General features: G+C 33.5%; 1 protein-coding gene across 2 annotated transcripts; it reads right to left on the bottom strand.

Moving 5' to 3' along the window:
• Positions 1–8,820: 8,820 nt before the first annotated feature.
• Positions 8,821–13,898, bottom strand: LOC136200540 (ABC transporter G family member 22-like). Of its 2 annotated transcripts, none has more exons than XM_065990907.1 (10): positions 13,864–13,898; positions 13,557–13,639; positions 13,417–13,475; positions 12,283–12,503; positions 12,040–12,195; positions 11,774–11,960; positions 11,437–11,709; positions 10,797–11,348; positions 10,601–10,708; positions 8,821–9,085 (listed from the first exon to the last, which is right to left on the bottom strand). In XM_065990907.1, the coding sequence occupies exons 2-10, from the start codon at positions 13,633–13,635 to the stop codon at positions 8,864–8,866; spliced, it is 1,857 nt and encodes a 618-aa protein (XP_065846979.1). In that variant the 5' UTR covers positions 13,636–13,639; positions 13,864–13,898; the 3' UTR covers positions 8,821–8,863. The 2 variants fall into 2 exon arrangements, with proteins under 2 accessions (XP_065846979.1, XP_065846978.1); XM_065990906.1 differs by having other exon boundaries at positions 8,821–9,088; positions 13,864–13,897.
• Positions 13,899–14,274: the final 376 nt, after the last annotated feature.

Raw genomic sequence — 14,274 nt, 5'->3', positions numbered from 1 at the left:
CAATCATAATGTATCACAAACACTCAAACATTATCCACATCATTCACATCAGATTCAACCACATCTCACACTCAACAAGTTACAAGCCACAATACATTCATACACATATATAAGCAATATGCTTACCGTCGCACTCAGTTCGATCTATTCTACACGATCGGGTGTGCGTTCAATTGCACCTTGTCCTCCTAATGTCACATAACATTTATACAATTAGCCATTACATAAAATTAATGAAAATATAAACTAATGAATGCTATATGATTTACAAGACACTAACTCCACAAAGTTCATGCAATCTAAACCTTTTGTCTTAGATCATCACATGACCTACTTGCACACATTCTGCCATAACTTTCTCTATATGAATCCAAATGCCCTGTTTCTTGAACCTACTGAAACTATACATATATAGGTATAACATATCCAAACTTCACATTAATATCACTTCTACACAATATATGGCATGCCACATGATTCTGTCCTGTTTCCAGCCAATAAACAGACTACCCAGATTTGCATCTACCATAATTCACTCAACCTAGCTCACACTAAACACAATGGATTGCCAAATCCTTTTACAGACATGTACTTCAAGTAGTTAGGAACACTTTTGTACAAATAAACGTTCCCAAATTCGGACCCTAAGGTCCTCAAAATGATACATCAACATGGCTGCCTCACATGACATTCAATTTCGAGGCAGTCATGATCCATCTAGGCTTTCTTCATCTATATATGGAATTAAAGTCCTATATTTTACCGAGGGTTTCATAACATATATAGGAACATAGTTTATTCTTTATGTCTCTCCAAATTCGAACAATATCAAGATGAAACACATGCTCCAAGATGACTGAAAGCAGTACCCTATATTTCTATTTAGGGCACTTGATACATATCTTTCATTTGGACAACCTATAACCACTTTAAACAATACCAAAACTCAACAAACTCAATCATAACTCATCCACAACAAATCCTATCATCATACCTAGGTATTTCATAATCTCAAACTCATAAAAAACAAGCTAAAACAGCATACTAACCTTCAAGTTGTGTCTATCACCTAGTATGCTTCCTAACTTGACTTGTTTGGCTTGAAACTAGAAGAAATTGGAAGATTTTTCTTTGGAGGATGTTAGGGTATGAAAAAGGAATGTTGCTGAAGATAATGGTCAAAATTTGGGCAGCAAAGGATAAGTAGTGAGTTATATACATCTTTTTAAAGTGAAGAGCTGTATTTTGTCTCAATCTTGGGTGACACCTCGTGCTTTCTCACAAACCTCCAATTCAGCCCTCTAAAAATGTAATTTAATCAATTAAGGACATTTTTGTTCATTCATTTAAGTCCTAACTCAATTAACCAATCATTACATCTTAACGATATACTAATCGTCTACTAATCGCGCGGTAATCGCATTATGCATATGAAACTTCTAATGACAATGCGATTAATCTAAAATGTATGTATTCAATCATGAAAACATATATGAATATGGGAAGACTCATATGTTAGGGTTTTGGGGATGTTACAGTTGGTATGGATTCAACATATAAAACAAACAAGTATAAAATGCCATTCTTTGAGATCATTGGAATGATGCCTTCAAACAAAAACTTCTTGATTGCCTATGCAATCATGAAGGATGAAGCTGAGGGAAGTTATATGTGGGTGTTACAAAAATTGAAGCTTTTGCTCCAACCTGATGTGCATCCGACAGCCATTGCTACGGACCGGGAGTTATGACTGATGAGACCGGTTCGTGAGGTATTTCCTCATAGTCATCATTTTTGTCCACATTGCATATTAATAAAGACGTGGAGGATAGAGTAGGCAAGTTGTGTGGATTGAAGGTTTTTGGTGAAATTTTTAAGAATTCCAAATGGAAAAGTATAATTGAAGCCCCGACAGTAGCCGAATATGAGGAGGCAGTGATAAGCATGAAGAATACTTCTGCCAAATGACCTCGTGTGATAGAGTACGTGGAGACCACATGGCTACTTCATAAAGAAAAGTTCTGTCGAGCATGGACGAACAAAGTGTTGCACTTAGGAAACACCACAACCTGTCGAGTGGAGAGTTCATATGCACAATTGAAACAGTGGTTGAATTCATCTACTGGTGCACTCGATACAGTGTGGGCGAAGGTGCACAAGGACATTGAAGCTCAGATCGATGCGATCAAGTAAGACAATTATTCTGTTATTTAATATAATCTTTTAAATTGTAATACATTAGTTATAGAATCCTTTACTGTATATAACCAGATATTCACTTGAGGACTCGGGAAGAAGATCTGCGGTGGCTCACAATAAAGATCCTTTCAAGTACCTCGACTTACACGTTTCACATTACTGTTTGCGTGTACTGAATGATGAGCTAGGACGTATGCGCGGATTGAGTATGGATGTGGTAAGTGAATGCGGATGCGTGTTGCCCATGACTCATTGCATTCCTTGTGCATGTGAGCTTAAAAAGTATATTAACACGGACACATCGATCTGTGTGGGCCGCATCCATCCTTTTTGGAGATCTCTTGCATTTGAAGGTTTGAGTGACATACCAGTTACTACTCCCATATATGCTGACGGGTCTGAGGATCACCGGTTTTTTCACTATCTTGTGGAAAAGGTTGAAAAATTAGATCCTTCAATGGTGCATAGCATATCCATGTACATTCATGATCAAATAAACCCGGATCAAAATAGCTACAAAGAACCCGAGGTCAAAGACACTGTTAGGGGTAGACCAAAGGGGAATTCATCAACAAAGCGGAATCCGAGTGCATGGGAGTACAGTCAGGAACCACGAGGTCGTGCACAGTCCTCTCCTTCGAGGAGTAGTCATAGTCGAGACCGATCCTCATCCTCATCTGTGCATAACAACGAGATGCTGGGTATATTTTATTTTAGTAATATATATGTTGATGTTAAAGTAAATATATTATCGCTCATGAATTTCATATATTAATATTTTCAGATGGATTTGATGCGGATATCGTCGGTTACCACCATTTACATCGGGTTCAAGGGCTCATCGTACCATTTATTACTAGATACCATGATGTTGTAGCAGATGGTAACTGTGGATGTCGTGTTTTGGCTGATGCCATCACAAATAATCAAGAGGAGTGGAAGCTGATTAGAGTGCTTATAGAGAATGAGATGCGGGCACACCGTGATTTGTATGTGCCAGTGTTCTGGAACGGATTCGATGGTTCCCTCACGTGTATTAGATGGGCAGGAGCGGGGTGTGGTGAGTCCCACTGGATGGTGAGTCCGGATGACTTATATGCTGCTGCATCTATATTGAATGCAGTAATATTCCTTTTTACTACATCACAGTTCGGACAATGGAAGACCACCAGAGCGAGAGATTGTGATTTGTCATTTGGAGAGTTATCATCACTACATACGTCTTTATTTAAGATCTGGATTTTCAGTGCCTCCCATTGCCACCCAATGGCATACATTTCGTGAACCGAGTGTTCGTCACTTGGACAATATATACGCTGAAAGGAGAGCGGCTTGGACTAGATTATATTAGTTTATGTGTTGTAATTAATAATATTTATTCATGAACTTATATTATTGTTACTGATTCTAGTTAAAATTGTATGGTATTTATAGATTTTAAGTACAATTGTGTAGTTTGAGCTGGTAACAGGTATTCAATTCAATAAGTTCTCTTCAATTTTTTTCTTTGCAGATCTTAAGTTTAAAATTAAAGAAATCCTTTTCAATTTTATAATTTATTTTACCCGGATACTTATATATAAAAAATACAACTTTTTTTCCCTCTCTTTTGTCTCTTATTGAAACTGACACTAAGGGTGTTTTTTTTTTTTTTCTAAAAAGAGTTTTTAGAATAAAATTGGAAGTTCGAACTATTGTAGAGGTTTTGTGTGGTGAAACTTTAATAGTGTTGTTTGATGAATAGAGATTTAAAAGAGTTTATTAGATTAAAAAAACTATTTTTCAAAAAGTTGGTTATGAGAGTTTTTTATTAACTTATTACCCGATCTCTTTTGAAGAATATTTTTACCTCTAATTACTACATTTCAACAAGATTTTAATATATTATTATTTATAATTTTATATAAACAACTGTTAACAAATTTATACAATTGGGTATTGAAATTAGTTAGTCCAACATGAATTGGAGTAAGAGGAGTAAGGGCATTTACGTAAAATGAAAAGAAAACAGAAGGAGAGCATGGAAAGTGGAGTTGCATTGCATGTCATGAATTGGGACTTAATACACTGCACTTTACTCCATAATATATTCATAGGGATCAGCAAAGAACAATAGAATTGAGTAGATCGCGTGGTGAGCATGTTGAAGTGCACGTGCATAGAAGTGATACGTGGCATATGATGATTGACTCATTATTAGTATAAGCTGGACTCGGTTTGCGGATGATTGTAGGTGCACGCCATTCTGATTCTGAATCTTGATTTTCGTAAATCAATCCCTTAATTTGATGGTCAATAACTTTATTTTAAATTTATAATCCATTTCCATGTGACCTAATTAACTGCTTTCTTCTTGCATTTCAGAAAAGTAGATACTAATTCTTTTTCGAAAATTATTCTATCATTAAATTAAATTGTTGACTTGTATATATGTGGTCAAAATCAAACACAAAATGAGATTTGATTTATTTTGTTGGCATTAAGTTATAATGCAGCTAGGAGTAGGTTGTGGTTGAAAATGGTAGAAAAGTCAATTTAGGATATAGAATGCATATATCCGAAGTAGCGAGAAGAGAGAAATTAGACACATTGGGAAAGAGTGAGGCATTTGCATTTGCATTTGCATGGATAATAAAGAAAAAATGAAAATTAGGTAAGTGAAACTTTCATATTTGATTTGGAAGAGATATCATCAAAATTCCAATCACGTGGAAGTTTCGTGTCCCTTTCAATGCAAGCTGTTCTGCATCTCATTTTGCAAATAACATATAAGTATAATTAATGTATGTCTAAAACGTTTCAACTTTATTATGAGTTGCCATACAAATCCTACAAGGTTTCACAAGAAAAATTAGATAATAACAAGACCAACTAATCATTCAATTCTCTAAACTTTAGGATGGATTAGGGGTTCATTTTGTTTTGTTTTTTTTAGAAAAGAGAGTTTGCACTTTTAATTCATACTCTTTAACACTTAAGCCTCACAATTTCCACATTAATTAGGCTAATTAACTTCATTTTCCAACTTCTAAACATACACAATTACACATCTTAGCTGATATCATGTAATATAACAAAAAAGTACACTCGTCATTATCCGGAGTAGACGATAATATATGAAATGAGAAAAACCATTGGATCATACGACACTAGGATAAGTAAACTATCAGGACATGTAGACCAATGAGACTTTAGAATTTTCTCGAAATAGGACCCAATTCACTTCTGAAATTCAGAGCCGCACCTTAAACCTACTATCAGAATTGCCTCTGACACCTTATAAATAGATCATGACATCAACACAATCAAGGTAGGTACATATACAAATAAATTGCAATTCCCGCTCAATTGCTTAGTTTGCAACTTTCTAAATTCTGCTCACTTTAGAAGTAGGTCACTGGTTCCTCCTACATCCGTTTTCTATCTTACTTCAGAGCAACCCAATCCAACTATTGTCAGAGCACTTGTCATAAGATTCTATCATACCGTTAAGTTTAGTTGTTACCAAATTCAAATTGGATGTAGTCTATGGTGTTGGAACGTTTTGACAAATATAACACATTTTGTGAATATTCTAAAGCCCATTTGGACTCGATCAAAAGTCAAGAACTTTTGGATATCGAACACTATTGACAAATCTTGAGACCTCTAGGAATTTTTCTTCTAATAACATTGTCAAAAACTTCCACAATCCTCTTTTGTATAGGGTCTCAACTCTAGTATCTATAGGTGTACAAGTGAAAACAATGATTTTTGTGAGCGAGAAAAATAACCAAAATATGAAAACCAAAAGGGTTTACTTTCATAAAAATAATTGTGTTTCTGAGCAATAAATATTGAATTGTGTAATTTTTCGAGTGTTTCAGTTGAGAAAAAAATATCAATTTATGACATGATTAAAAATATATAGGATTTTCAAAATCATTGAAAGTACATATTTAAGAGAATTTATCAGGTTCTTTTGATCGGGCTACCCGTATATGCTTATTAAAAAATGAATATAGGAAGGATAAATCTCATCTTTTGTTGTTGCTTCTAGAACATTTATCTTTTTGCTCATTTGTAGCCCTTCTACTTTCTAAAGCTTCAACTTGTTTCTTCTCTACAGCCCTTTGGATATCAACTGTATCACATAGTTCGATGAATGAAAATGAACATTTAGAGCAAGTCTAATGTATTTGGTTTGGCTATAATTTTCCTTGTTGGAGTTGTAACTTACCATTATTATAATGGTTACTTTTTTTTGGTTTGTAACCGAAAAAAGTTACAAACTTTACTTTACATCAAAAAGAAATTACCCAAGTGATCTCAACCCTCATGCCAAGCCTGACGTGGAGAGGACCTGTGAAGCCATGCAGGTAGAAGTCACCAATGTGGAGGGTTCCTCATCCCAATATCTTTTTTCTGGCACAAATAGTGAGATAATGCATTTAAAGAGCACTAAGGCTATGAGAGGTGATAATGAACATAAACTTAAGGACCTGTGAAGCCATGGTGGGTGCCATAAATCGGCAGGACGAGAATACAAAGGCTCAGGAAAATAAAATCAGCAGATGGTGTCCTCCTGAGTTCAATGAACATAAACTTAACACGGATGCAGCGTTTCTCCCAAATGGAAACCGCAGTGCCTACGGTTTTATAATCCATAATCATGATGGTGTGGTTTTGATGACGGGAGGCGGGCCGCTCGGAACATCATTGTCGGTACTACACGCGGAGCTCCAATCTATCCTAACTGGGATGCAATTTGTTAAGGATATAGGTATTGCTGCTATTGTTTTGGCTACTGATTCTATTGATGCAGCAAAATTGATTGAGGCAAAATTCAATGGGCCGAATTGGTTGGGTTTATTAGTTCATAATATTGTGGAACTTAGCTGCTGTTTTGCATCATTTCGGGTCGTCCACGAACACAGACAAGCGAACATGCCAGCACATAAGCTAGCTGCTTGGGGTTTGAATCTTGCTCAACCTGAAACTCTCATTGAGGACTTTCCTCCTTTCATTTCAACTTGTATTAGAACTGATATCTGTTCTTTCTCTTCTGCTTAATACAAGTTCTGTTACTATCAAAAAAAAAAAAAAAAAAAAAGGAAATTTTTGTGAGAGAGTGCACTTTACAGGAGGGGTCAGATGCATCGCATCTAGCGCCTCATACAGACTCCAAAGTGTTGCTTTTTACGTTATGAAAAATATACAATGTTTTCTGTGCTTCTTAACCGCTTGTGGCTCATTGACTATTTTTTTTTTATAAAATTACAAAAATACCTCTTGATATAGTATGAAATGTGAAATTGACCTAAAGAGGATCATTTAAGCTCATTATCTCATGTTATCAGCTAGCCCACTCCAAGGGCTTTTACGGAAACAGGAAAAAGGAAAGACCTTGGACCTCTGAGCACAAGCCAAAGTCACTTATTACAGGAATTTAAGTTTCGAACCAATCTGATAGTGACACGTGCGTCCAAGCACAAACTCAAATATCTATAAATAAGCGTCAAGATCAAGAAGGAAGGTATAGAATTCTAAATAACTGAATACTTTTATATTCTCTCTAAGTTCTGTATTCTCAATACTGACTTAAGTATCAGAAAGGGTTTGCCGGTCTTCAGCCCCCTATATGACAGTTTTTTTTTTTTTTTTTTAATCTTTCAGGTCTTTGGAAATAACATTCAGACACTTCAAGAATAGTCCGACATCACCTCTTACATGTATTTTAGCCCATTTTTAGATCCACAATCTGAGATTTTTAGAACATTATTTGGATTTTTTCATTGCAAAACTCTATTATGCTTCTACTTTTGCCAAGTAAAATTAGAACCGCAAAACCGTACTCACATGCTACTTCCCGATTAAGCATTTTCGAATCAAGGTTTTGACCACTATTATGAGTAAGCTCGAGAACACTTTTAAAAAATTCCAGCAACAAAGATAAAAGAACGAACTAACTTAGGTTCATCATTTGTACCACTTAAGCATTTTGAATATACATAATAGTAAGCTCATTCCATCTTGAAACAAATTTAGGGTCGTTATTTGTATCGAAATCTCATACATGACGCAAATAAGCAAGATGGATATTCATTGCATTAAATTTCTTAAATAATACATCATCAAATTTGAAAATAGAAACCAGACATTCTTTTACAGACATGGAGTCTTTTTCAATAACTTCCTCCAAAAATATATCATCTAAGTCTACTGCCAAAGCTTCCTCTTGTTCTATCATCCATCTTCCACTTGCACCATAGTGTCTAGTCGAGCCTTTTTATCAATGAAAAGAGTCTCTTACTCATCTTCTTTTACTTCAGAACCAATTACTTCTTAATATGTGCCATTTGTTTGAATATGGTAAATAGTATGGAATGGAATGAGTAATAACTAAGGTAGGGTTTGATAAAACTTAAAATTAAATACTGAATTTTAAGCGCTGAATATTATAAATGCTGAAAGTATTAAATAGTATAATTGTTTGACGAATACTAAAAATAAACACTGAATAATAATGTTTAACTTAAAATTTCAAGTTAAACATTTTGATTAATCAGAATAAATGATACTATTTTGTTATTTAACTGAAATTTTCAAGTAATGTTATCAAACAAGCTAAACATCAATAAGCACTTTTTATATTAATTTTGAGTGTTTAAATGGTTTATCAATCCTAAGACATATTGGTGAATTTCATGTTCCTCAAAAATAAGAAAGAGAGGAGGCGATATACAACAATCATAACCATCATTGCCGCTACTTCCTCGTCTGCTCTTAATTCCTTGATTGCACATGAATTTCCTGAGATGCAAGGATATTCTTGTATCTTCACCAGCAATTTGTATGTATAATAGTTGATTGAAATGTACCGCATCCATGACATAAACCATGGAACCTTCTGCATTTTAAACATCAGTTACTTAATTTCCATGTATGTCATCAACTATTAAGAGGGTGTTTAGTATAAGCGATAAATGGGGTATGATAAAGATAAAAAAAAAAAAGCTCTTTTATCTTATGTTTTTTTTAGAAATGAGACAGGGAGATAAGGGATAGATAAAAATTTAATCCCTCACATCTTATACCAAAAGGGATGGTGGTGTAAGGGTTGTGATAACTTAATATGATGGAAATTTGTACTGGCAAAGTTGTTATATAATTTAAGTAGGGACATAGTAAAATGTATTACTTTTATCTCTATCTATGTCCCACATACCAAATATGAATAATAATTGTAAACTATCTTATTTTTATTATTATCATAATCTTATCATTATCCCCATCCCCATTAAATATCAAACGCCTTGTAATTATGGAGAAAATTTCAAGTACATGCATGTAGATTATATAAAATTTAGGGAATAAATATACCTAAATTGAACATATAAAATAAAATTTAACAAATTTAACTAGGCTAAACTTATAATTACATCATTAAACTTTTAGAATTTTAAGAATTGAGTCTATTCATTTATTTGCAGAATTAAGCCTCTAAACTTTAAGGGGGCGTTTGGTTTGGGGTTTCAGGAAAAGTTAAAGGAAAAAGGAGGTTTCATTACTTTTGTTGGTGTTTGTTTTATTAATTCAATCATTCCCTTTATCCTCTTTTAGTTTTGAGTTTACCCTTAACTCCTCTAATCTCATTCCCCCAACCCCCCTAAGATTTCTCATTCCCTTCTCACTAGTTTGAACATCTACACTTCTTATGAAATTTCATTTGAGTCTCTATTTTATTTTTTTTATTTTTATTTTGGTCCATAAATTTATTTATTTTTACTTTTTTAATCCTTACATTAATTTCACTTTTGATCCTCATACTTAAATTTTATTTATTTATTTATTCTCAAAAAATATTTTTAACTAATTTTTACTTTTTGTTTTTTTATTTTGATCCTTATATTTATTTATTTATATTTTTTTATCACTATACTAATCTCACTTTTGATCCTTATACTTATTTGTTTTTACTTTTTGTCCTAAAAATAATTTTGATAAATATTTTTCTTCTATCATATTATTCAGTTTTGGTATTTATTTTTAACTATTTTCAAATAATTATTTTCTTTTTAAAATAAAATATTTATGCATATTCTTTGATTTATTTTATTTCAGTTTCTTTAGTTTCATCGTCTTTCGATTTTAATGGTTGAATAAATTGATTTTCATTCTGATATTTACTAAAAATAAATTATCAAAGGTAATTCATCCTTAGTATGGTGAAAGTTAAATAACTTAATTATGAGTTCAACTATTTAATTAATTAAGTATAGTGCCAAGCTTTTCAAAAAATAATTCAAAGATATAACAAGATTTAATTAGGCTTATATGTAAATTAATAACGTGAGATACTAGAGTTGTAAGGTATTGGAAGGTTTGTTGTGAAGTGAATCTTAATTGGTGAGCTAGATACCTGAAGAAAGAATTCAGCAGATAACATGAATGTCATAAGAACAATTGAAGCAAAAGTTGCTGCTTTCTTTACATCCATGAAGGCTGCACCTATAGTAAGCCCAAGACCCTGCATTTTATATCTTCATATATTAATTATATTGTAATCTGAAGCTTTAGCTAATTAATTAATTATTTAGATAAAGTAGGGACCTGACCTGAGAGGCAATAGTGGTGAGAAAAACAGTGAGCATAGTGAGAGAAAAAGCAGGAAAGCTCATTTTCAAGCCAACCATGAAATAAAATATCACAACGAACACTGTTGGCATTACTAGATCCAGTGGAAGGTCGCTAACGTTTCTTGCTGCAAAATAAGCACTGAGTCTGTACATACCAGCTGCTCTCTCTTTACCAAGCATTTCTCTTTCTTGTGGAAATGTAAATATCGCTGTGAATAGTGGAAAGAAGCACCAAAATACTGATATGAAGAACAGCAAACCTTCCTGTCCCTCATTATGAGAATTCCACCAAAGTAATCCTACTATAACAGCAGTAGCTGTAACTTGTATTATGCGCGTAATACTCAAGTATTCATGTCGTCTCTCTTTAAAGCTCCTCCTAACAAGAATTCTGAATTGCTCTGACCATGTTGGTGCCCATAATTGATGTTCATTTGAGATTAAATTCCTTTGGTTAATATGTCCCTCACCCTCCTCATCTTTCACCACCCTTTTTTTACCCTCTTTTGCTTCATAAGCCTCAATAAGATACTGCAATTTTCATCTCAAAATTCATTAGTCATAAATCCCATCCCATCCCATGGGATCATTATCATTAGTGCTAATTAGTTTTACTGACCTCATGGACATCAGTAGATGAAGGCTTTTCAAGCTTTGTTGCATGTGAAGGGAAAGATTTGTCATTTATATTTCCATTAGCAAGATCAATAAGAAATTCAGCTGGATTCATGGCTATGAGTGGACTGTAACCAATTGAAGAGAAATAGGGCATAGCTTCTGATGGTTTCCCAAAGAACAAGGATCTTCCCTTTCCAAGTAGAATCAGCTTGTCAAACTTACTGAAGATTTTACTTGAAGGTTGATGTATGGTCGTGATCACTGTCTTTCCGCCCTATAGTTATACATACAGATAAATGAAGAAGAAGATGTAATATAGATTAATTAATTAATTGTACCTTTGCCATATTTTGTAGAATTTGAACAATTCTGAGTGCAGTAGTTGAGTCAAGACATGAGGTTGGCTCATCCAAGCAAAGAAGTGATGGATTAAGGAGTAATTCTTGTCCGATGCAGACTCTTTTTCTTTCACCTCCAGAAATTGCTCCTCTGAAACATTCACCACCAATTACAGTGTCTTGGCTCCTGATAATTGATTCAATCTTTCTTAAATTAACAATCAAAGTAAGAGTCTTAAATTTGTTAATGAAAGATGTAGATGTACCTTTCAAGGCCCAGTTGGGTGATGACGTCCAAGGCTCTTTGTTGTTTCTGTTGTCTAGATAAGATTTTAGGGAGGCGAAGAAAGGCAGCGTAAGTTAGAGTTTCTTTAACTGTGAGGTTTGAGAAGACAACATCATCTTGTGTAACAAATCCAATCCTGTAACAATTAATTTACCATTTTGTAATATAATAGTATATAGTTTAAGGGAGTGATGAATAAGAGTAATAAAGTATAGGTTGGTACCTTCGCTTTAAGATGTTGGCATAGGGTCGGCCATTGTAAGTGATGGCACCAGAAGAGTTAAGATTGGATTTGAGGCGACCACTGAGAAGATTAACAAGAGTAGTTTTCCCACTTCCAGATGGTCCCAATAAAGCAAGAAATTCACCTGGATGTGCTGAACCACTTATTCCATCAAGTATGTAGTACTTTTTTTGATATATTCTGTATTTCAAATCTTCGAACTGCATACATGCACCTCCAGATTAACTTCAATTTACTAACTTCTTTTTTTTTTATTATTATTATATTTTTAAAGTGACGCAACCTTCTATCTATCCTTAGTCAATATTCTCTAATAAATTTTCTGTATTCTTCATTGTAAAATCCAACTATATTTTTTTTGTTACAAAAATGAATTGTCAAAAAAGGAGAATTTTTAGTAATGATAAAACTAAGAAAATGAGTGAAATTGAATAAAAACGACCTATAATTTAGAATGAAGTAATATTTTAAAAAAAATTTCTTTAATTTGTTGATATTGAATATCTATTCAGTATTTAGTATTTAAAAATTGTTAATATTAATTAAAAAAAATCAAAATTATAATTTTAGTACTCTTATTATTAATTTATGTTTTTTAATTTTTTTTTCCCTAGATGATATGCATTTCCATTGAAATAATCATTATTGGAGTAGCTAAGGCTCCTCACTCTTTCATCCTCGGTCATGGTTAAGGCTCTTTCTTTACTCTTTTATGCGGTTTACGGTATACATCGAAAATGAAATCCCTGTCTTACAAACTCGGCTTGGTTGCCAGTTGAACTATAATTTCTCCCTAAGGATTGGAAATTAATTAGTTATTAGGCCTAATACATCTCTAATTTTTTTTATCCAAAAAAGTCAATTATCTTTATATTTTTAAAATGTCATATTTACCACAAGAAATAGTGTAAAGTAATTCATTAGTAAGGAGAGATTTTGGAAAAGTGGAAGCAAGTTAATAATATCAATTGATGATTTTAAGAAAATTCAAAGGTTTTAGAGATCAAATTGGGGTGGGTATATAAGGTTTTTTCAAAGTTGAAAGATATAGTTGATTTTTTATTTTTGAAGCAGGGATAAAGATGTATTAAGGGTAGTAATTATGTTAATTACCTTGAGAGTGAGAGGCAAAGCAAAGGAGGGTTGAATGGAATAGGAGTCTGAAGTATTCCCTGTTTAGAAAGCAATCAGAAATGATAAAAGTGGAATTGTTGTTGCAAACGGAAACCGTATAGGTAATTAAGAAATAAAACCTGTCTTATCAGCAACATTCTCTTCAATCATAATTCCTCTTTCCTCACTTTCAATTTCTTTCTTCCTTATCTCCATCATCAATCTAACAAAACAAATCAATGCAAATTAACCTCTAAACATTACTACAAAGCCATTTTATATATGCTCATGTTCATGCTCTAAACTCTAAACCTCTACATATAGGTAAAGTTTCAAAACTTGTTTTTCTTAACAACAATGCATAAGTTTTGTAGCTATATAAATAAACATTTTCCGATGACAAGGAAATAGATAATCACATGAAGAGGATATAGCTAGAAGAAATACATGAAGAAAGGGGGTGTTGTGTGTGGTGAAGGATAGACAAGGTTGAATGTCAGGTTATATATAAAAGAAAAGAAAAGTTGTACTATGATGTTTTAAATGTGTGTTAGGTAGAAACATAACTATCGTTTTCTTTCATATTAATGCAATAATGCTTATAGATACCTTCTCCCCCTACCATTTTCTCAAGCTCACTTTTTCATTCAAACCATATCTCAATCCCTATATAACCTCCACCACAGGTAATACGTGCATATTCGTTAATAGAGGATTGTTTTATTTTCTCTACACTAAAAACGGGCGGCCCGGTGCATTACGCGTCCCCGCTAAGCGAGGGTCCGGGGAGGGGTCCCACCACAAGGGTGTACTGGGGGCAAGCTTTCCCTTACCAATTTTTTTGGCAAGAGGCCGCTC

The sequence above is a fragment of the Euphorbia lathyris genome, chromosome 7 (genome assembly GCF_963576675.1).
Source record: "Euphorbia lathyris chromosome 7, ddEupLath1.1, whole genome shotgun sequence".
Taxonomy (NCBI): domain Eukaryota; kingdom Viridiplantae; phylum Streptophyta; class Magnoliopsida; order Malpighiales; family Euphorbiaceae; genus Euphorbia; species Euphorbia lathyris.
This window is presented reverse-complemented; position numbering and strand designations above follow the sequence as displayed.